General features: G+C 37.8%; 1 protein-coding gene across 4 annotated transcripts; it reads right to left on the minus strand.

The window, feature by feature from the left end:
* Nucleotides 1–4,185: 4,185 nt before the first annotated feature.
* On the minus strand, nucleotides 4,186–21,380 carry lin54 (lin-54 DREAM MuvB core complex component). Of its 4 annotated transcripts, none has more exons than XM_079599558.1 (14): nucleotides 21,155–21,380; nucleotides 15,758–16,472; nucleotides 14,207–14,315; nucleotides 13,994–14,127; nucleotides 13,703–13,858; nucleotides 13,373–13,580; nucleotides 11,702–11,772; nucleotides 11,387–11,584; nucleotides 11,222–11,313; nucleotides 11,053–11,124; nucleotides 9,509–9,611; nucleotides 9,102–9,239; nucleotides 8,794–8,996; nucleotides 4,186–4,851 (listed from the first exon to the last, which is right to left on the minus strand). In XM_079599558.1, exons 2-14 carry the CDS (start codon nucleotides 16,445–16,447, stop codon nucleotides 4,653–4,655), a joined length of 2,373 nt encoding a protein of 790 aa, XP_079455684.1. In that variant the 5' UTR covers nucleotides 16,448–16,472; nucleotides 21,155–21,380; the 3' UTR covers nucleotides 4,186–4,652. The 4 variants fall into 4 exon arrangements, with proteins under 4 accessions (XP_079455684.1, XP_079455682.1, XP_079455683.1 ...); XM_079599556.1 differs by having other exon boundaries at nucleotides 13,976–14,127; nucleotides 21,155–21,373; XM_079599557.1 differs by lacking the exon at nucleotides 21,155–21,380 and adding an exon at nucleotides 19,943–20,204 and having other exon boundaries at nucleotides 13,976–14,127.
* Between the last annotated feature and the right edge of the window lie 714 nt (nucleotides 21,381–22,094).

Here is a 22,094-nt window from a genome sequence, read left to right on the forward strand (position 1 = left end):
TCCATCAACATTCCGTGCATGAGCTACTTTCTGACATTCTAACTGAAAGTGGGTGAATATCAAAATACATGATATAAACATTTTTTTAAACCACTTACAAGTGTTATGTTGACAACACTATTGAAACAATTACTTTTTATTACAACTGTACATGAATAAATAGGCCATTTGGCCCTGGACTAATAGGGTATTCTATTTGTCCATTCTATTGGCTATATTCTATTTTGAAGACTTGTGTTGGCTGCACAAGTCTAATTTAAGGCTCTCATAAATAAATAGTATGGGTATATTATACATTTTCTGAGTCATCAGAGTGCCTTGAGTATTGAAGTTGTTGAGTTGTGTGTCCGTGGTGTTCTTTCATGCCACAGGGATAAAAGAAAGCATACAGTTTAGGCGGAAATTGTTAAAAAATGTGTGTTATTTCTGGTTTAAAGAAGTCATGTGACCTCTGTGTTTGTCAGACAGATTCAGTACTGGGCTTAAATGAAAGCCTAAAAGATCCCCTTTCCAACGATACCAAGCACCATATTATAGAATATTGACAATATCCCTAGCATGAGACTAAACCAGATATACACCAGATTTCAAAAACAGAATTTATCTTAGGGGGTTAGTAACTTCATATGCTGAAAAAAGTGATTTCGCTACCACCCCTGCACTGCTATCGTGATTTTTCTAGAACTGGGGGTGTATAGGCCTACCTTGCCAAAAAACAATGATAGCATTTGTCCCCCCGATGATACCGATCAACCCCTCTGGCTCATGGACTACTAGGACGGTGACGCAAAACAAAACGTTGCGCTTTTCTAAGCGTGTAAAGTGGATAACTATATTGTATGGCGGAATACCATAGCAAGTGCTTGGGAGCACTTCGACTTAGCGGAGTAATATCTTCTGGGAGAGGGAGCGGGGGCCGCGGTGAGAGGATCTTTCACGAGTGAAGATATTACTGCGAAATCAAAATCGACTTATTTCTAATAGGCCAAGCCTACTACAGTATTTATTATACATTATTTATCCGTGCACATCATTATATTATTTTTTAATGAATGTGTTCTCGTAATCTTTAATCAAAATAACTTCCCCTTCATCTCACAGCATCTCTTCTCTGATGATGTTTGCTGGCGAGAGGGCGGGCCCGGCGGGGCAACCTGTCACTCACATGAGATCCACCAATAGCAAACCACAACCATCCAATCAACAAAATGAAATACCGCCCTGAATGTATTCTTGTTGGAGAAGCCGTGTCACTCGGATGTGCCACAGCCGGAAAGATCTTCTGTTTCATGACGACTTTAAATGCTTCATTTTCAGAGTTGGTAATGTATACATTGTAAATGTAAGAACAAATAACCAAAGTGAATATGACTATCAGAAACTTCACAGCAAATGCAAATAATAATATTGTTATTAATAATACAAATATTAAAAATGTAAAATTTTCTGATGCAAATATGAATAAATTATGCATTCTTTTGAAAATATTTTATTGAAATTAAATTGATTTTAACTTATTTTTGTCTTATTATTTTAAGTGTTAATCAGTCTTTTAATGAGTATAACAATGCACTGAAAATAAACTTTCTAATGTCTCTTCAGAGGGATTTTAATCCTGACTGACACACGGCGCTATAATCATGTGGATAGACAGATGTTAAACAGAAAAGAAAGGACAAACAGAAAAGGTTAGAACTGTAGCAAAACTCAAACACGACAACACCTGCCTTTATGCATCTCGCCATATGGAAATCAAACAGGAAAACATTTACACATTAGTGAAGGGTTTACTTTATGAAAAAAAAAAAAAAACATGGCAATTTTCAGAAAGGTAAAAAGGAGCACTAATGTTCATGTACACTTATATACAAGATGACATTAACCGGCTACAAAGATACAGTGAACCCATTGTTCATCTTTTTTTGACAAAAGTACAACCTGAAAATCATTTGCATCTGTCAGAAATATAGTGGAGGAAAGGGTCGAGAATATGATATGATGTTTATCACCATAAAATCCAAACTATGATGTCCTATAAACAACTGAAACTGGAAAGATGAAAGGTTTGGATGGCACAGGTGAGGAACCCTTCGCAACGCCAGCAGAACAGTTCAAAATGTACATTGTGGGCATATGCAATATTGGTAAGATCAAAGAAGCTATATCCAATACAGCCGATGAAATATTTTAATGCAATGATGTGATTCAGGAGTAGTTTAGCAGAGCTTATTAAATCGCTTGAAGTCATGCATCTAAACAAACGCACAGATATTTACATGAAAAGCCCTGAGAGCTGGTTATTAAGGCATAAGGTATTCAACACTTATTAAACCGCTATTATGAAATCGAAACGCATGGATCAGATCATAAACCTTCAGCTAGAACACGTTCAAGAACCAAACGGCTTCGTGACAGTGCGATGGTCTGTTTAGTGATTAAAGAAAAGATGCATTCGAGTCTGGCCAAGATATGATCACTGTTTGTTCATGGCTGTCTGGCATTACCAATAAAACGGAGTAAAAGCAGATTAAAAAGTAATTATGTCAGATTATTGATGTAGGGTGACGCGTTTAAGAAAGCAAGACTTCAGCGAAGGACAGTAGAGCAGTTTTGTGAGAAGGCACTATGCAGAGGAATGACGCGTGAAAGTCGGTATTAAATACCTGTGCCAAACAAATCATGGCTTCACCAAACCTAGACGACCTTCAGGACAGGGCTTTAAAAGCGGATCAACCTTGAGTTTGTTACTTGCCTTCAAGAAACAGCAATTAACATAGACCACATTATGCCACAAAGAACGAAACAGAGAATATGTTCACATCATATTTCACCCCAAAATCAAAAGATAAAATGAGTACACTTTTTTTTTTAATAAATGGGATTATTCCCATTTTTAGAGCCATTATATATATATATATATATATATATATATATATATATATATATGTTACTGTAAAATAATTTTGCGCTAATTTTTTATTATCAAATTGTAACAATTTCCCTAAAATTCTTACAGTAATCAGAGATATCAATATAATGCATAATGATTATCTTTATATACTATACATTTTTTTTAAACAGATTCTCATTACTGTAAATTAATTTGATGCTACTAAAATGAAAAAGAAACCTGTACATCATAAAATAATGAAATCAAAGTAATTACAATTACATTAATAATGAACATCATCATTTGTAATGGTTATTTGAGATATTTTTTCATTACTGTAAAATAATTTCATGCTAATAAAAAGTAAAAATAAACCTGTAAACTAATACAACTGGTTTAATCCAAGCAATGGTCATAACTACAGTAATGAGAAATAAGAATGTCCTTTTATCATACAATTATCTTACATAGTTTATAAAAATAGTTTACAAAAAACTCATTTTAATTAACATTACTGTAAAATAATCTTACAGTAGTAAACGGTAAAAAAAAAAAAAAAAAAAGCTTTAAGCTTATTTATAACAAATTATAATTACACTAATGAGAATCAGATTCTTCTGATTTTATGCATAATGATAATTGGGGGGGGGGGGGTGCTTTAAAATAATGAATATAATGTGAAAATGCAAAAACAAACAAACAAAACTTAATAGGATCTAAATGATCATTTCATTTTCATTAAGAAATATTCATTTTATTTTGGGATGTAATAAAATAGACTGGACATGTTCTTCATAAAGCATTTTTAGCGACTCCATGTATGCAAAGGTTTGGTTTAGTTAAACCCTGACAGAGCTCATCTACTATCCATTTCCAAAACAAGAAAAAACAAACAAACCTAGAGAAAACATTTCCCACAATCATCGAGGAGGTTCTTAATTTCCCTGTAAACGGAGACGAAGAAGCGTGTTCAGACGAGCTTTAAGACTGAATGTTATTTAGCTGATTGTTTTTTTCGTTAGTAAAGATTGAAATGAATCTTATCCGATATAATATATTGGCTGTAAGCACTTTTGGGAGTACAGGATCTCTGTAGCGCTTCAGGCTCGTCCGGTCCGGGATGAACGTGTGTATGATGAAACGGGGAAGAGGAACCCCATTCTGCTGCAAGCAAATAAATATAATGAAGCTACAGTACAGGCTACTTACTGTATACAAGTCATGATCAGGCGGCTAATGACGTGTGCAGGGAACTTCCTGTCGCATCCGGATGTATTATTACGTAGTTATTGGCAGCAAGAAAAAAAAAGAAAAAAAGGGTGTTCTGACGACAGTGAATGGTAATATGAAAATCCAGTTTTAAAAGACAAACAAATAGCATGATTACACATTTAAAAGTGAAAAACGTTGCCAAACAAAAACAAAACTACCTTAAAATTGTATCGATTGTTCTAAAATAAATCCCCTTCCAGGAAAGCAAACAGTGCAAGTCCACTTGCAGGGGCTACAATCATGTACTGTAGTCCTCCTACTGGATATAGTGTCCTCCGGCCCGACGGACACGCGTTACATCTGTTGTGTCAGAGGCCAATGGGAAGTTCTGCTTGGTCTCTCTTTATTATTAGGCCCCGTGAGTCCATATGAGGGGCGGGCAGAAGTGCCCTCAGCGGACCGCCACACCACTGCTGGGCAGCGCACTGGGCCGCGGGACCCAAGCGGGCGGGATGAAGGGCTCTCAGTCATGGCTTTGCCAGGCCCGGGTCTAGCAGTTGATGGGGCAGTCCGTCTTGGCTTTGCCAGCGAAACTGATGATCCTCCTGAGGCAGCGCCCGAACTCCTCCAGCATGAGGCGCTCTGCCACGGCCTGAGGCTGGTTGGCCAGCTCCGCCTGCTCCGCCTGCTCCAGCAAGCAGTCACACGTCGCCTCCGCCACTTCCTTCGTTACGAATGTGTACGGCAACCTAGAGAGACATCAGTAACATTTGAGTCATTACAGGGAGACCATTTTATAACACTAAAAAAAACACAAAGGGTGTTTTAAGGTGTTCCATGACGTTTCTAGATTTCTAGAAGATTGCAACGGCATTTCTATGTAAAAAAAAAAAGAAAAAGAAAAAAAGAAAAGAAATAAAAATTAATGAATGCTGCAGCATGAGGGTTTCTAACAACAGCTGAGGGAGAAATGAATCTTTCTAGATGATAGTGGAGTGGTTGTTAAAGGGATAGTTCACCCAAAAATGAACATTCGTTCATCATTTACTCAGCCTCATGTTTTTTCAAACCTGTATACATTCGTTCATCTTTGGAACATGAATTAAGATGTTTTTAGTGAAATCTGAGAGCTTTCTGTCCCTCCATAGACAGCGAAGCAACTGACACTTTGACGGTTCAAAAAGTTAATAAAGAGTTCGTAAAACTAATCCATAGAAATTTAGCGTTTTAGTCTAAAATTTAGTTTATAAACATTGCCAACATGCTTGAGTGTTCAAGCCGAATCAGCCGAACTTGCTTGACACGCGAGAACAAACCTCATTGGCTCTCGCTGAAGATCAAAAGTGTTGCGTAACACGAGAATGAACCTCATTGGTTCTTGCAGCATGTCATGCGAACATGCTTGAGCTTCCGTTTACCACAACTGATGCGAGTCGATACATCTTTAAATGTGAATTAAAGCCTAAATTAAATATGATCATCATAGAGACAGAGCGTATTTAGGCCACGCCCACACCGGGGGAAGACAATCCAACCGTCTCCATTGACTTTGCATTGTGAGAGGCTGCCTCCTTGTCATTTCTTGCTTCTAACTAAAGACAGAAAAATGTCTAAAAGCTGCTGTGTGATGAGGTGAACAGCAAACAAGCTAAAAGGCCCAGAAATAAGTTTTTATAAGCTGACCCCAAAAAATGAGTGTTTAAGGACATAAAAGTGGATCAGGCAGTTGAGACAGAGCGTAACGCGTCTCATTACTCTGAAAACTGACGTACGTCCGCTGGAGGAGAACGTAATCGGCAACACAGGATAGTTTATCTTACGTAAATATAATATATAAATTATAATAATATAATATTTTTCCCACAGGATCCCACAATTTACCCATTCGTTCCAGCCTGTGTCCACTTTTTAAGTCCTTAAACGCTCGTTTTTTGGGGTCGACAGCTTATAAAAACGTATTTCTGTGTTTCTTAGCTTGTTTGCTGTACACCTTGTCACACAGCAGCTTTTAGGTATTTTTCTGTCTTTAGTTAGAAGCAAGAAATGACAAGGAGGCAGCCTCTCAATGCAAAGTCAATGAAACGGTTGGATTGTTTTCCCCCAGTGTGGGCGTGGTCTTCAGATTATGACGTGTTACGCTCTGTCTCTATACACAGGTTTCTTGTATACAAACAATACCGGATGCGCGCGCATCCAAGAGGCAAGACCGATATATGTTATGCCGAGTTCTGTAAAAGAACATTGTAATTAACGTAGATTTCGCATTGTTTGTAAATTCTTGTTGACTCAATAATAAACTGCAATTTCAGAGTTGGATCTGTTTGCTTGTGTTTCATTTGCATATTAATATAACATTATGTAAAAAGTTAGTTAGTTGACTAGAATGAAATTGTCCAACTAAGTTTGCGAATCATAAAAACATGACATACCCTATGCATTTAGGCTAGTTTACAGCACAACAGCTCCGCGTCATCTCTGCTTCTGCTGGATATAGCCGTAAAGACTGTTGCTTTCTGCCTCTTAGATGCGCGCGCATCTGTGTGATGACGTTGCACAGAAACCCGTGTATAAAGTGATCGAGTTTCTTCAGAAAATTTGGACTAAACCACTCAATTCATATTGATTAGTTTACAATCTCTTTATAAACTTTTTGAACCGTCAAAGTGTCAGTTGCGTAGACTGTCAATGGAGGAACAGAAATCTCTCAGATTTCTTTAAAAGATCTTATTTGCGTTCCGAAGAGGAACAAAGGTGTTACGAGTTTGAAACGACATGAGGGGGAGTAATTAATGACAGAATTTACATTTTTGTGTGAACTATCTACCCTTTAAGAAGCTCTGGATGGTTGTTGCTAAGGCACTGATAGGAAGTTACTAGATGGTTTTAAAGTGTTCTGATTGTTGCTGGGGAGTTGCTAAGGTGTTCTAGAGCAGTGTTTCCCAAGCCTGCTCCTGAAGGACCCCCAACACTGCACGTTTCTTTTATTATTCTTTAATGGAGCAGTCGGCTGCTGCCGCTCTTTTCTTTCTGTTGTTTAAAGGATGAGTTCACTTCAGAATTAAAACTTCCTGATAATTTAACTCCCCACCATGTCATCCAAGATATTCATGTCTTAATTTCAGTCGAAAAGAAATTATGGTTTTTGAGGAAAACATTCCAGGATTTTTCTCCATATAGTGACCTCAATGGGGTCCATTTGTGGGTTCAAATGTCAGTTTCAATGCAGCTTCAAAGACTCGACACGATCCCAGCTGAGGAATAAGAGTCTTATCAAGCCAAACCATCGCTCATTTATAAAAACCACAAATGCTCATCTTGCACCAGCTCTGCGATGTGCCACGCATCACGTTGAAAGATCACGTGTTGGTAGGCGGAAGTACAGACCAAGCGAACGTGCAAAGTCAAAAGCCTTTACAAAAAACAAAAACAAATAAAAGGTAAAATAACGATGTCGGACAATTTTGAAGTTGGATTCGCCCTTCCCTACATTTTCCACCGATATCAGGCCTGACCTTTCCAACGCGTTTACGCAATGTGTGAAGTCATGGACGTGCAAGACGGGCATTTGTGGTTAAAGTGTATATATATATGTTTTCAAGAAAATGACCGATGGTTTGGCTAGATAAGACTCTTATTCGTCGGCTGGGATCGTGTCGAGTTTTTGAAGCTCCATTGAAACTGACATTTGGACCTTCCACCTGTCGGACCCCAATGAAGTCACGATATGGAGAAAATTCCTGGAATGTTTTCCTTCATTTCTTTTCAACTGAAGAAAGACAGACATGAATATCTTAGATGACGTGGGGGTGAGCAAAATATTAGGACATTTTAATTCTGAAGTGAACTAATCCTTTAAGTTTATTTCAGGATTAAAGTTACGTTAAACGTCTGCCTCCTTCCCTGAACTTGAACTTTGTTACAATTACATTCGATCATTTAAATTCACATTGTTTTATTTTGTATTATTCCAATGAAACAGCCACGAGTGCTGAACTATTACTCGTACAGGTCACTTTATCTGTCGAATTAAAACTGTGGGGTAACGCAGCGCTGTTTTACTTGGGTCAAAACAATCATAGTAAATATACATTTGTTTGAGTGCGTTGAAAGTTATTTTAACTCTCTGTGCTTTCGCTCATAGACTGCTATTAGACACTTGTTGCTAGATCGATATTAGAATATTATATTAATAAAAGCTGGATGACTTGTGTTGCTAAATGGCATGCAATTAATTTTAAAACATTGTACGGTGGAGAAAATGCTGTATTACGGTTTCTACAAATAAAGCTCTTTCTGATTTTACACTTGACAAAATGGTGTTGACTCCGAGGCACAAACAAGTTTCTTGCTGTGAATCAAGAAAACAAGAGATTCAAACAACAAGACTAATCCGATAAAGGTATCCAAACAGTTGCTCACCTGTCTAATAAAACATATTAAAGCATCTTTGGTGTTTTTTTATGGTTTCTACTGAAGTAAAACTGGAAATCGAGGTTAAAGCGGATAAGACATCATTGACATGAGACGCAACGACACGGCCCATTACTGATTTCTCTGGATTTAAACATTGTTGGAAACATTTAGGATAGTGTAAGTACACAAGTCAACAAAATATATAAAATTTTTCTAGTGTTTTTTGGATATTTGAATCCAAAAACCACACATATTGTGCCTTTAAAGGAAAGACTTACTTCCCGCCTCCACTGGTGAGGGCTGGTGTGGTTCTGGTGAGCAGATCTGAGATCTGCGAGGACAGTTTGGTTTTGGCTGCGGTTTGCTGCTGGACCCGCACCTCTGCAGCGTCGGCCAGGTGCATCAGCGTCTTCCTCTCAGGACTCTCCTCAAAGTTCTTGCAGCCCATACATTTGCAGATGGACGAACACATGATCTTTGCCTAATGCGAACGGACATCAGAATAACATCAACAACTGAAGACCAGATCTTCTACATGCCACCAGAGCTTGGGCACCACTGCCCTTTGACCTGTGAAAACACTCACCTCATAACACTCGCAGTAGTTTTTCAGACAGCCAGATTTCTTACAATTGCATCCTTTGCTGTGTCTCCTGTCCGACTCTCCTTGTTTGCCTTTACCAATCTTGGGTTTGAAAGCCACAGGGTTTCTGTCTAAACACGCCTGGGAAAAAACATTACTTCTTACTTCATTTAAAACCTAAGCACTGCAAAGCATTACAGAAAAACTGTCCCGATCAGTGAGACAAATAAGATGATGTGCAATTGCTATGGCGTTTTGGGAGGTTAACTGGCTCTTATATTCTAAACTAGGAGTCTAAACTAAAATAAAGAAATAAATAAAGGCACATTTGAAGTGTTTGTAGGCAGATGGAAAATAATGACAAGTGAAAAAAGCGAATGTAGACCTATAGGAATGCAGTAATTCTTTACCTTGATGGCCTTCAGCCTTTCACTCTCATGATCAAGGTTGTTGAAGCAGTTCACACAGTTACAGTTATTACAGAACTCCCCATTGGCAAAGCAATCACAATACCTGTGAGACGACAGACATTGAACTCTTATAGACTAAATGCTGTAAATTCATAAAAAAACACAGAAAAAAATCTTCAGCTGCCCAAGAGCTACGCTACAGTTCAAAAGTTTGGGAACGGTAAAGTCTCTTTTCACAAAGCCTGCATTGATTTGATCACAAATACAGTACAAACTGAAATATTGTGAATAGGGATGCACCAACAGGAAATATTTTGGACGATTTTAACAAACAACTATTGGCCGATACTGATTATTTGTTACTTGCTCACTTATTTGATTAAGATTCAGATTATTTTATTTAATGTCATGTCACCATTCAAAGCTATTTTCATGGCAAAAATTCCATTACAAAAATACAAATCTCACTTATTTGAACTTTGTCATTAAAATTACTGGTTTAATTGTCATTAGATTATGGTGTTGATCATGTTTTAAATCAGCAAAGTTAAAAAACATATTAAGGTATCCTAGTAACTAGGTTATTGCTCAAATAATTTTCATTAAACATGGATTGGATCCATTAAACATTCAACAGGACAACATTATAAGAGAGGCACAAATTAATACAAAGACATGTCAACCTTCAGAGGTTATTTTTGCTATCAAATATTTCTTAACATTAACATATTTGACTGTATAATAGAATATTACGCATTTCTTTATTAAATAGAAAGATATTGTACAACTCAGTGGCTTCACGCAGTTACATAATATACTATCAGTTTGTTAAGTCGTTGGGGCATCTCTAATTGTGAAATATGATTAATTTAAAATTGATGTTTTCTACGTGTATATATTGTAAAATGTAGTTTATTCCTGTGATCAAAGCTGAATTTTCAGCATCATTACTCAAGTCTTCAGTGTCACATGATCCTTCAGGAATCATTCCAATATGATGATTTAATGATCCAGAAACATTTCTGAATACTATCAATGTTGTGCACCTTCGTATTTGTGGAAACCATGATGCATTTTTTCAAGATTCACCAAATAACTAATTTGAAATATAAATATTTAGTAATATTATAAATGTCTTTACTGCCACTTCAGATCAATTAAATGCATCATTGCTTAAAAAAAAAAAATGTACTGACCCCAAACTTTTGAATGGTAGTACATGAAATGCTACAGGCAAAGCTTGAAAAAAATATTAATGTCAATATTGAAACCGCTTGATGGGTAGCAATAAAATGTAAAATTATATTTGCACCTCTGATAATCCCCTTCCTGTCTGTCAGAATTAACAGTCCTTGCTGGTGAATTTGACAGTATGAGAACTGAATTACAGGTTGTTAAAAGGAAGGAAGTTATGTAAAAAAAAAAAAAAATCACACAATTGGATTTGGAAACTATGAAAGCGCTTGCCAAACGTAGCAGCTCACACAGATTACACCTTATATGGGCCATTTTCAGAGAGAGTAAACAAATGCTGGGGAACATACAATTTCAGGCACTGTGACCGTGTGCAGTTGCAGGGTTTTCTCGGCCTCGAGTTTGCTTCTGACGTCGATAAACTGTAATAAAGCACATGCAGAACGTAACCTGAGGGTTAATGAAATCTTTTGTTTGATGCAACTGATATCCATGTACCATGTGTGGCGCTCGGCTCACCCGTTGAGTGAAAGCCTGGCTTGAGTCTGTATGGGAGTGGCGGTTGAGAAGGTGGAGCTGCTGGTTAAAGTCACAAACGTAGGCTGGGCGATCTATGGGAACAAGCAAGGTGAGAAAGTCCAACAAATACAAGCAACCGAACTGCTCCAGCGGTGACATACGGACCTGCGTAACGTATGGCGCCGGCAACACCGCGTAGCCCATGTTTCCAGAGCCGTGGGCGGGGGTGAGCACAGTGCCCGGCGGCAGGTTGGTGAGGTTGGGCTGGATCTGTGGCAGATGTGTGGCTGGCATGATGAGACGCTGGGGGGTCTGACTGGTGGTCACCACCTGAGCTGCTGACGTCAAGGGTTTGGGCACAACCTGTGCACAAACAATATATATAAATGTTCCAGATTATGAACACCATACAGCAACCAGACCAGAAGCTGCACGGACATCCATAAGAATGGTGCCATTGTGTGCAGAACTGCAGTGTACCTGTTTGACGGTCTGTGCCGAGACGATGGGTACAGACATCCGCACCGCCGCGTTCATCATCACAGACTTGGCTTTGCAAACAAGACAAAAGTAACTAAATGTTATTAGATTTTCTTAAATTCCCATATTCATATACAATCATAGCATTAAAATCATTCTTAAAAATGGATCGCTGCAGTGCACCCACTATAAAAACTATACTGCATGGAGAGATAGCGGCATATTGAAGGGCCTAAAACAATTTAACTGAATATTATGAAAGAGTCACAGGGGGACAGTTGGGAACAAAAAAAACAATTGGTTCAAAAAAAAAAAAAAAAATGTATCTATCACAAAACAATGTAGCCGCTCACAGAATGACTCCTATGAGGCCATTTCTTTATTGAATAAAACAAAAATACAGTGTGATTAATGTAGTCCAATTCATGAATTCCCTCTCCCTATGGAGGATCCCGTTACCACTCTACAGATAAAGCATTGTGAAAAAAATGTGCGTATCTACCCCGTAGTGATCAAATAAAATACTGTATCAAATTTATAGGCAGGACAAGTAGTTTAAGGCTTGGTTTGTAGAGAATTACAAACATGCACACATGTATTCAAACGCACATAACAAATGATCCTTTCGACGGAAGTGAATCAATCAAAACTAACTTTAGCTGGGAAATAACATTATTCAAGAACCGCTATAAAGCCAAAACAATCTGTTACCTTAAATTATACGTTTATCTCTTTAAAGCAGCTTTGAAACAATCTACATGGTTAAAAGCGCTATATAAATGAAGATGACTTGACCTGAACATTAGTGAAACTAACAGCTACAAGTAACCGTGAGACTAAGTTACTGATACACTCACCGTTCATATTCAAAGTGTACAAGTCTACATATGATGCATTTTGACCATTTCATAAAAATAAATGAAATATTACTACTTTAGAATTTTTTTATTTAAAGGCTATTGTGCCCCTTTTTACAAGATGCAATATAAGTCTCAGGTGTCCCCTGAATGTATCTGAAGTTCGTTGTAAATGTCCATTTTTGAATTTTGCATTATAGGTCCCCTTTAACATACAATTAAGGCCAATTGTTGAATTGTATTTATGCCACTTAAAAATATATATATATACTTTTTTTTATAATTTATAAAACTTCAAATTGATCCAAGTTTTATAAATTAATATTTTTAATACCGGTAATTATAAATAATTTAATCAATCTTTTACAAATGTAAAATATAAGAATCAATTTACGACAAATTGCAAATCAAATATGGTGTGGCACAATAAAACGTGTATACCGCATAAATTAAAATGGATGGAAAAACATCTTGGCTGTATGCTATTCTATGATATATTGATATAATGTATTATACGCTTTTATCAAATGAAAAGCTGGTGAAGTGACTATCAGAACAGCTCAGGAAATTAAGTTCACGTCCTCATTTAGCACCGCCCGTTCACAGAGACACGCAGACTCGCATGCAGATTTAGTGACATGCACCTGATTTAGGTTCATATCAAAAATGACTTCTTACTCCGCCCTATTTGGCAATGGAGTTGCATTTTTTCCAATTACTTATTCCATAAAAGTAGTAAATAATTCTTCTATGAAAACAGAATGCGGATTTGTTCACTTCTTTGGTTCCCCATCCCTGCACATGACGTACTGACCGGGTTGGATGGAGGGGTTGGTGTTGATGCTGGCGCCCGTCTGTGCCGTGCCGCTGCCGGTGGTGGCCGTTACCAGCCGCACGTAATGGAAGCGACTGCCCGGCACCTGGATCTGCTGCACGTTGGGAGGTGTAGTGAGGGGGATGATGGTCTTAAACTGGGATGTTCCCATCGATCCCACTGTAACGGTCTGCATTGGCTTTGCAGTCTGTACATGAAAACAGATAATAATATTGTTGTACTCTAAATTTCAATGTCACACATGCTTTGTTACAATCTATATTTGACAGGACAGCGAACTGGTTTTATGAGGACTGTAGATGGGCGTACCTGTGCGGTGGACTGGCTGGTTCCTGCTTTAGCTGGAGAAGTGGCGGCAGACTGTTGAACCGTGAGGATTTGCTGGCCTAGCGCCACATTGAGCGGCAGTGTCACAGACTTCTGGGGTGAGTTTGGAGACTGACTGGCCACCGAAACCACAGTCAACTACAGACAGAGGAGAAACACGAGGAAGGGGGTGACATCAGAAACCAGTGTGCCCATCATAGAGAAGAATCTGGCACCACAAAGACAGGTAAATGTAACTGCGACGCAAGTTTTTACATTTGAAAGATTCAAGACCTTGCTGGGAGATTTGAGAGGCGAGATGGCGACTTTGCTGTTACCAGACGCGTTCTGAGTCACAGTGCTGATGGCCTCGCCGATGGAAATGGTGCGTGGAGGCGTCACAGGGGTACTCTGGGTAAGAACTCGCCCTGTTGGCAAAAGAAAGGGATTTGACAATCGTGCTGATCTCCACTTTTGCTCATGTTATAAACACAGAGAGAAGATTACCGGTGACCACAGGAGACACTGAAGCTGAAGCTTTACTGTTCAGGGCCTTTGTGATGATGAGCTTCGTTATCATTGGTCCAGCTGTAGATACTGGTGGTTTCTTTGTGATCTGTGAGGAGAAACACGACACGTGGCGATTATTTTAGTTGCTTTTGATAGATCGTGACACTGAACAGGAAATAAGATTGTACTTTCATCATTAAGCGTCTTATATTCATATTAAAGAGATAGTTGACCCAAAAATTACAATTCTGTCATTAACTTGCCCTCAAGTTGTTCCAAACCTGAATGAGTCTCTTCGTTCTGTTGAACACAAAAGAAGATATTTAGAAGAAAGTTGGTAACCAGACAGATGACTGAAATATCTTCTTTTGTGTTCAGCAGAACGAAGAGACTCATTCAGGTTTGGAACAACTTGAGGGCAAGTTAATGACAGAATTTTCCTTTTTGGGTCAACTATCCGTTTAACAATATTGTAACAGTTAATCAAACTTGACTTATTTTTAAGGATATTTAATATGCATTTAACTGAATTGAGTATTCATTTGTTTTTTAATAAATAATAGCAATAACACGGAAACAAAATGCATTTAGAACATTTAGAAATGACTATAAATATGATATTAAAAATAATAGCTCTTTTAAAAAATACAGTAAAATAAAAAAGCATGTCGTTACAGAAAGAGTTGTTTAAAAATATGACTAATATCCATATAAATATTGATTAAAAAAATCAATATTAAAAAAAGGCATTTTCCTTATAGAATTTTTTATTATTTTAATAGAATTAAAAAATATTTATGAAATTATTATACTAAAGATCGTACATAGTAGCTCATTTTAAAATACCAGTACATTTAACTTGTATAATTTAAAAATAAATGACTACAAACATTAAATATCATTACATTTTCATTATTATTAATATTATTAAATAATATTAATTGCACAAAAAAATTATATATGGCTTTAAATAATTATACTATAACAACAATAGTGTAATAAAAATACGACTACTATATAAATAAATAACAATAATCAATTTTAATATAGTAATAAAAATGCCATTCATAAGCTAAATATGTTTTACAAATTTGAAGATTTTTCTATTTTTTCCATGCTTGAAAGTGTATAGCATTCTGGTAACACTTTATTTTAGTGTCCATATAGTTACTGTAATAATAACTATTTATGCATAATAATCACATGCAACTAACCCTTAAAAATCATTAGTCAGTTATTGATTATTAGTCAGTAAATGTATAATTACTGTTACACAGGCCTTAAAATAAAGTGTAACCAACTTTTTCACTAACAACCAGTTAGCTACAGCAGCTACAGTTTATATATATATATATATATTAGTTAACACCTCGTTGTTACATATAATATATAAAAATCCCATTAAAAAAAAGAAAGAAACTGAGGCCAAAGTTCTCTTTAGGGTCTCAATATAAAATGGTAATTTCGCACCCAACACAGTGTGGCCTGCCTCTTCAGTTCTGTAACGTGTGCCTGGTCAGTGTAACGGAGAGCTTGATAGACACCCACCTGAAGGGTCTTCAGCTGCTGGGCCTGCAGTGTTGTGGAGGAGCCCATCAGCTGACTGGCTGAGCTCACAGCGATCACAGGCTTCCCTGCTGCCGTCACCATCTTGATCTGCGTCGCCTGGGCCTTGCCATCCCCTGTGCCCTGGGTAGTGGCGGGCTTGTTCCAAGAGTGGGGCAGAGCCAACATAATGGGCTGCCCTGTTTTACTGAGACCAGCCACCAGCAGTTTCTGGCCCTCTGGCTTGAGCACAGCAGCGCCTGGAGGCTTGCCATCCCCAGCGGGCGAGCTGGCCACTTTATTGATGATGAGCTGGTGATTGGCCGGGAGAGTAACGCTGGAGATTTTGGGGAGGCTTTGAGTCAATGCAGGGCTGGTGGTTTTGGCAGGGGTTGTGGTGGTGACAGCCATGAAGCCGGAGGAGGCGAGGAGGAGTTGAGTTCCCGTGCTGGTGCCACACTGAGCATTAGTGGAGGTGGAGGTCATCTGCATAGACGTGCTGGCTGGACACAGGCTGACGATTTCTGGCACCTCTGTTTCCATAGGAACCTGCGCTGGCTCCGCTTCAGATTGAGGAGGAGGAGGAGGAGGAGCGAGGTGCTCGGCAGGAAGGTCCTCTTCCATTGCGATAGCTTCCGTGTCCATAATCTCATCAGGCAGGAGGCTGTTGAGCTCAGGTGACACCACATCCATTGTGCACAAGGATACTCAAAACACACTAGGGAAGAAAAAAAGCACAATTCTTAATGTATAAAAACAAAAGAAGATCACTGATAAAGTGCACAGCAAGCAAAGGGCTCCAATCTGCGACCAAATGGACATTGAGACCTTTTTTCCTGCATTTATCTCCTGGGAGATCGCACTGTATAAAAGTTTGTGTTTGCATAATATATGTGTGTGCTGTGTGTATTATATAAATACACAAACACATGCATTTAAGAAAAAAATGTTATTTATATACAAAATATTTATAAAACTTACATACATATATATTTATACAGTACATGCAAATATTATCTTAAATATATACATGCATGAGTGTGTATTTATATATACAAAATATTTATACATAGTAAACACACGTATAATGTAAACACAAACTTTTCATTTGGATGCGATTAATCGTTTCACAGCCCTACGGTTCCAGAACATCAAATGAAACGAAAGTGGAACGAAACGGCCCGTCTCATTCGAGCTGTGCAGCGCAGACCGTTCATCAACAGGTTTACTCCGCGTCCACTCTCAATGGGCTTTATCCACAGCTGCACTACTTCCTGAACTTCAGCCCGCTATTTGTTTCCTGTCTGCCATTATTGGACAAACTGATTAATCCAGGTGTGCCTGACCAACAACAATAATCAGACACACCTGGATTAATCAGTTTGTCCAATAATGGCAGACAGGAAACAAAGGAGCTGGCTAAAGTTCAGGAAGTAGTGCAGCTCTGTGGATAAAGTCCATTACGTGACACCGCTACTACACAGCGCTAGGAATTCTGGTGAGAAAGCGTTTGCATTCACCGCAGTATTAATAACATCGCTGCGAGATCTAGTGGGAAGCATTCAAAATCATAAACCATATCAGGTCAAACAGCGCCGAGACCTGAGAAACATTGCTATAGAAGGCTTTTCAGTCCACAATCAGCAACGGTCACCATGGATTTAACGTAGTAACGCTAACTGTAACCATGGGACTGTGACAGAAATAGTCTTTTTTTTTTTTTTTTTACATTATTCATCCTCGAGAGACAACCAAGGTACAACCTTTTGAGAGTGAAAATCAAGGACTTTCAAATGCTTCAGTAACGGTGTTAACATAAGTTCAGTTTCACAGTTTTCAACAGCTATGTTTCCATCCACCTATTTTTATGCGCATTTTGGGATATCGCATAAATAAAATGCTGGATGTAAATGCCAAAAAGCACTTGAAATGCGCTGGAAACGCTGATTTATTCGCAAATGTTTTATGCAATATTCCAATTCTGCACATAAGTTAAATTCGCAACTGTGGATGGAAACATCGCTAATAACAGAAACATTCAGAAAATTGTGAACCATTTGATGGATTCGTTAAAGAAGAGAATTTAAAGTCTGTCTCAAATTGAACATTATGACTTTTTAAGCAAGTTTCACTTTACACAAAATCAAGATCTATACATTTTAGAGTAAAATAAATAAAAGAAATGCACCACAGTAATGTCCATGACTACACAGAACTATTAACCGTTTGACAAGTACGATCACAGCGCACATTCAGATCTGCGTTCAGACAGAGAGAGAAGTTTTTCAACAACTTTTCAACCACGCAGTATTGTTATTTCTATGTTACAGTAATTCAAATTAACACAGAAGTACTGGGATAAAAGTGTATAGTTCAGATATTAACACTGATGTCTACAGTAGTGATAAAAAAAATAAAAAAATAAAAAAATCACCTTTTGAAAGTAACTTGATACTTCAAATAAAGATTGTATCAATTACATTGTTACACCAGTAGGTGGCGACAAGTGACTTAAGTTTATCCGTCATTGAATCATTCATTCAAGAGATTTGTTAAAAATCACCGATTCATCCAGTAATGAAACAAGTCTTTATGAGTGAGTCATTGAATCATTCATTTACAGATTTGTTTAAATAATAAAAATTCATTCCAATTGATTAGACTTTCATAGACTTTTTTAATTAGAATTTCTCAATTTCCAAAATGATCACAGAGTAAATAAAAAAACCAGCATCACAACTTTGTGTGACGAAACGTGTTGTGAGAAGTAGGGGGAGAGATCAACTTTTTCAATTCTGGGGGGAAAAAAGAATCAGCAGTTGAAATGATTTCAGAGAATTATATTAGAACAGAACTGCAAGTTTAGGTAGAAATGTGTTTTAAAAAACATGTCGATGGTAACATTCACAAAACAAAGTTCTATAAAATGATAAACATCACATTTCAACCCCCATTGTTTAAGAAAAGGGATGGGCCTAAGTCAATGTTATCACACATTCTAGACGCATTATAAAATGTTATGACTTTTATAATGCACATTAACTTCCCTTTTACTATAAAACTGGATTCACCTTTAAAACACGTTTAATAATTACCGGTATTGACTTTCAAAGCACTAAACTGAGGTCGACATTTAAAACATGTAAAGGGTTTATGTGACTATTAAAGGGGTTAAAGTCTGCATGCATCAAAAAAAGTGTGCCTAAGCAGATTCCTACACAATGTATCTTTCATTTGGCCAAAATCAAACAGGTAATTATCTTCAAGCAGAGACAAATTAAGAGTTTGTGCCCCCCCACACACACACGCACACACTAACTGTTGCTCATTGACCTTTCATGTGCCTGTCTTGATACTGAAGAAAGCATTGTTTGAAGGAAATATGTTTCATGCTATCATAGATTATAGAATATTTAAATACATCTGAAAAATCACTGAAAGTAAAAAAAAATGTAATATGTAATGTAGTATGTAGATATGTAATAAAGTCTTCCCGACTAATGTGAATTCCAGCCCTGTGTGTACAGTATGTATTCATAAACATAACCACGTCAGCCTTATAAACATGTCTAGACACCACTATTAAATCTGGAAGTACCTTACCGAGAACAACAATGACCAACTTAGTTCATTTACATATGGCGATGTTTTACATGGCATTACATTACAATATCCTCACATAAAGACTGCAGCACTTTACAGGTCTCATCGCATCAAGTAGTTACATAGTCACATATATTGTGTTGTGCACCAGTCAACTGGCGGGCCATTCAAATCCCCGTGTTTACTAAACGCCGCACACAAGACGACGCGACGCGACCGCTCCCATTCCAATCCCTCTACAGTCGCCACTGGTGACGGCGTTCATCGCGTCGCTCGCAGTGTATACGAGCGGTTTATATGCACAGCTGCTATGTGGCTAACTACTAGCACAAGAGCTAACCAGCAGTTACATATTAAAAACAGCAGTCACTCACAGCGAACATTAACTAGCAATAAAACGGACAATCTGCTAATAACGACAGCAGTTATGTGTTTGAGATACTGTGTACACAATAAAACACTTCTATGCACGCGTTTAATCGCTAAACGCAACAATATACAGCAGTTTTAAACACAGGGAAACACCAGCAGGCCTCTTTGTACATGCCTGACAATAACAACCCGCGTTTAATCCTTTAACGTTACCTCAACAGTGACTTCAGTAAAAGACTATCGCGTCAGCTGGAGTTTGTTGATATTCGACGCGCCCGCTTTTCTGTCTATTCTGTTGCCATGGAAATATCGATATTTACAAGACACCGAGCTCAGCACGAGAGTCGCTGTGGACTGGGGTGCTTTCCTCGTGATTTGAGTCCTCTTAAAGAGAGTTTAACTCCCGCCGAGGGTCTATTTCAGGCCGGGCAGGATTTCGAAAGATCCGCCATTTTCATCTCGTCATCAGTTGGGAAACGAGAAACAGGAGAAGAAGACAACAACAACTTGATTTATTGTTTTGTCATAGTTAGCGCACAAATGGGGGCGAAGTATAGACAAGGGACGTTCGCAATTATCGATGTGACAATTAAAAGTAGTAATCAGTCATTATTTGATTCGTACTCGTTCTTCACTGGAACAATTAAAAGGTGTTTGTCAGAATGACAGCCTCGCCAGTTACTACCGCATTGCATGTCTTTCATACAGCAAACATGAACGGAGACTGGAGCTGTCATTCACACGGACAAAGACAACGAGAGCCATACACACGAGTAAAACAAAACAAAAGTTTTCATTGCAAAAATTGTGCACCGTTATGATTTTGATTAAAATTAATTGGTACAAAAAAACTGTGCGAAATAAAAATATAATATTAAAGAGTTCGTCACACAAACAAAAAACACTTAACTACTCACTAAGTCTTAATGGCAAAGAGCTTTATACAAAACAGAGAGCTTAGAAAAGTAAATAATATTTGAAATAACTTTTTATAACCACAATGCTGTGCACGGTTTATAACTCTGCCACTATATGATCACTATATATATATATTAGTGCTATTAATATAGTAAACCAGTGACTAAATGTATCCAAATGTATGACAGACAGGCGCGTCGGGTTCGCAGCTCGCTGTCACTCACTGTCAGGTTTAGTAGCCTCAACTGCTAACCAGTTAGCCACTCTTAACTCCTGCAACGCTTCGACGCGTGCGGTAACCTTTGGCTATATCTGATTGATGACTCAGAAGCCCAGCAGGCATTAACCAGCGATCGTTTTGCGATCCCAGCTGTGTGTGTGTGTGTGTGTGTGACGCGGACGGGCATCAGCTGACACTGCACTGTTAGCAGCGCGGCTAACTCAACTAGCCGCGATCATATTCTGGTGCCCCTCGCGAACCCCAGCCGAGCTCAACGCGCTTCTTACACTTGCTCGAGGTGATGAGTGTCGCGACGCTCCTCTGAAATCCGCCGCGCGTTCCGCTCGATCACGCGCTGCTACATCCAGCGCGCTGCTGCATCGTGTCGATCATCCGCTCTCAGACGAAGACGATTGTTTAAAATACCGCGCCGAGCGCCATTTCACCTCTAACATCCCATAATCAAGCCACGCCCTCGCAGGAAACAACAAACGCCGTCACGCCACAACTTCCGCCCGAGCTGCGCGCGCACAGTTGAATGGAGTGTTTTTAGTTTCAAGTTATTTCTTTCTATTTATGTATTGTATGTTTCATTTCTATTAATTGAAATGTTTTATAAATTAATTAATTTTAGTAGACTATCTCTGTTTAGTGTATCTTGTTTGAAAATGTACTTTATTGCCTTGCTCTATCTCGAGTTTCTTATCCTGTCTTTTATTGTGTGATATGTATCGTGATCTTTGTTCAATGATAATAAAATAAATAAATAAATACAAGTTGAATGGATTGTGGTCAAAAAATGGTATGTATAAATGTTTCTTTTAATTCTGAATAAATAAATAAAAAAACAAGGTTAATGTTCGAGTAAATTATACAAAAAGCCCAGTTAACGTGCCATGTCAAGATATGACATCACTTACAATGTAGCTTATTCATAAAGTAATAAATAACATAAACAATAAACGCGTGTAAGGACAAAGAGTGCAACAGAAATATGGATGTAGACTTTTGTATCATATTATAAAAACAATGTCAATGACTAATTTGACCATATATATTAACGTTTATTTTATTTATATAAAATATCATTATATTATATTTGTGTAAATAAAAATATAGTATACGTTGTTGCCATAACATTTAGACTATTTACTTATAGTTATGAATTCACTAAATCTAGCTCTTATTATATTATATTATATCACATTATATTATATTGCATTCTAT

The sequence above is a fragment of the Phoxinus phoxinus genome (genome assembly GCF_949152265.1).
Source record: "Phoxinus phoxinus genome assembly, chromosome: 23".
NCBI classification, from domain to species: Eukaryota; Metazoa; Chordata; class Actinopteri; order Cypriniformes; family Leuciscidae; genus Phoxinus; species Phoxinus phoxinus.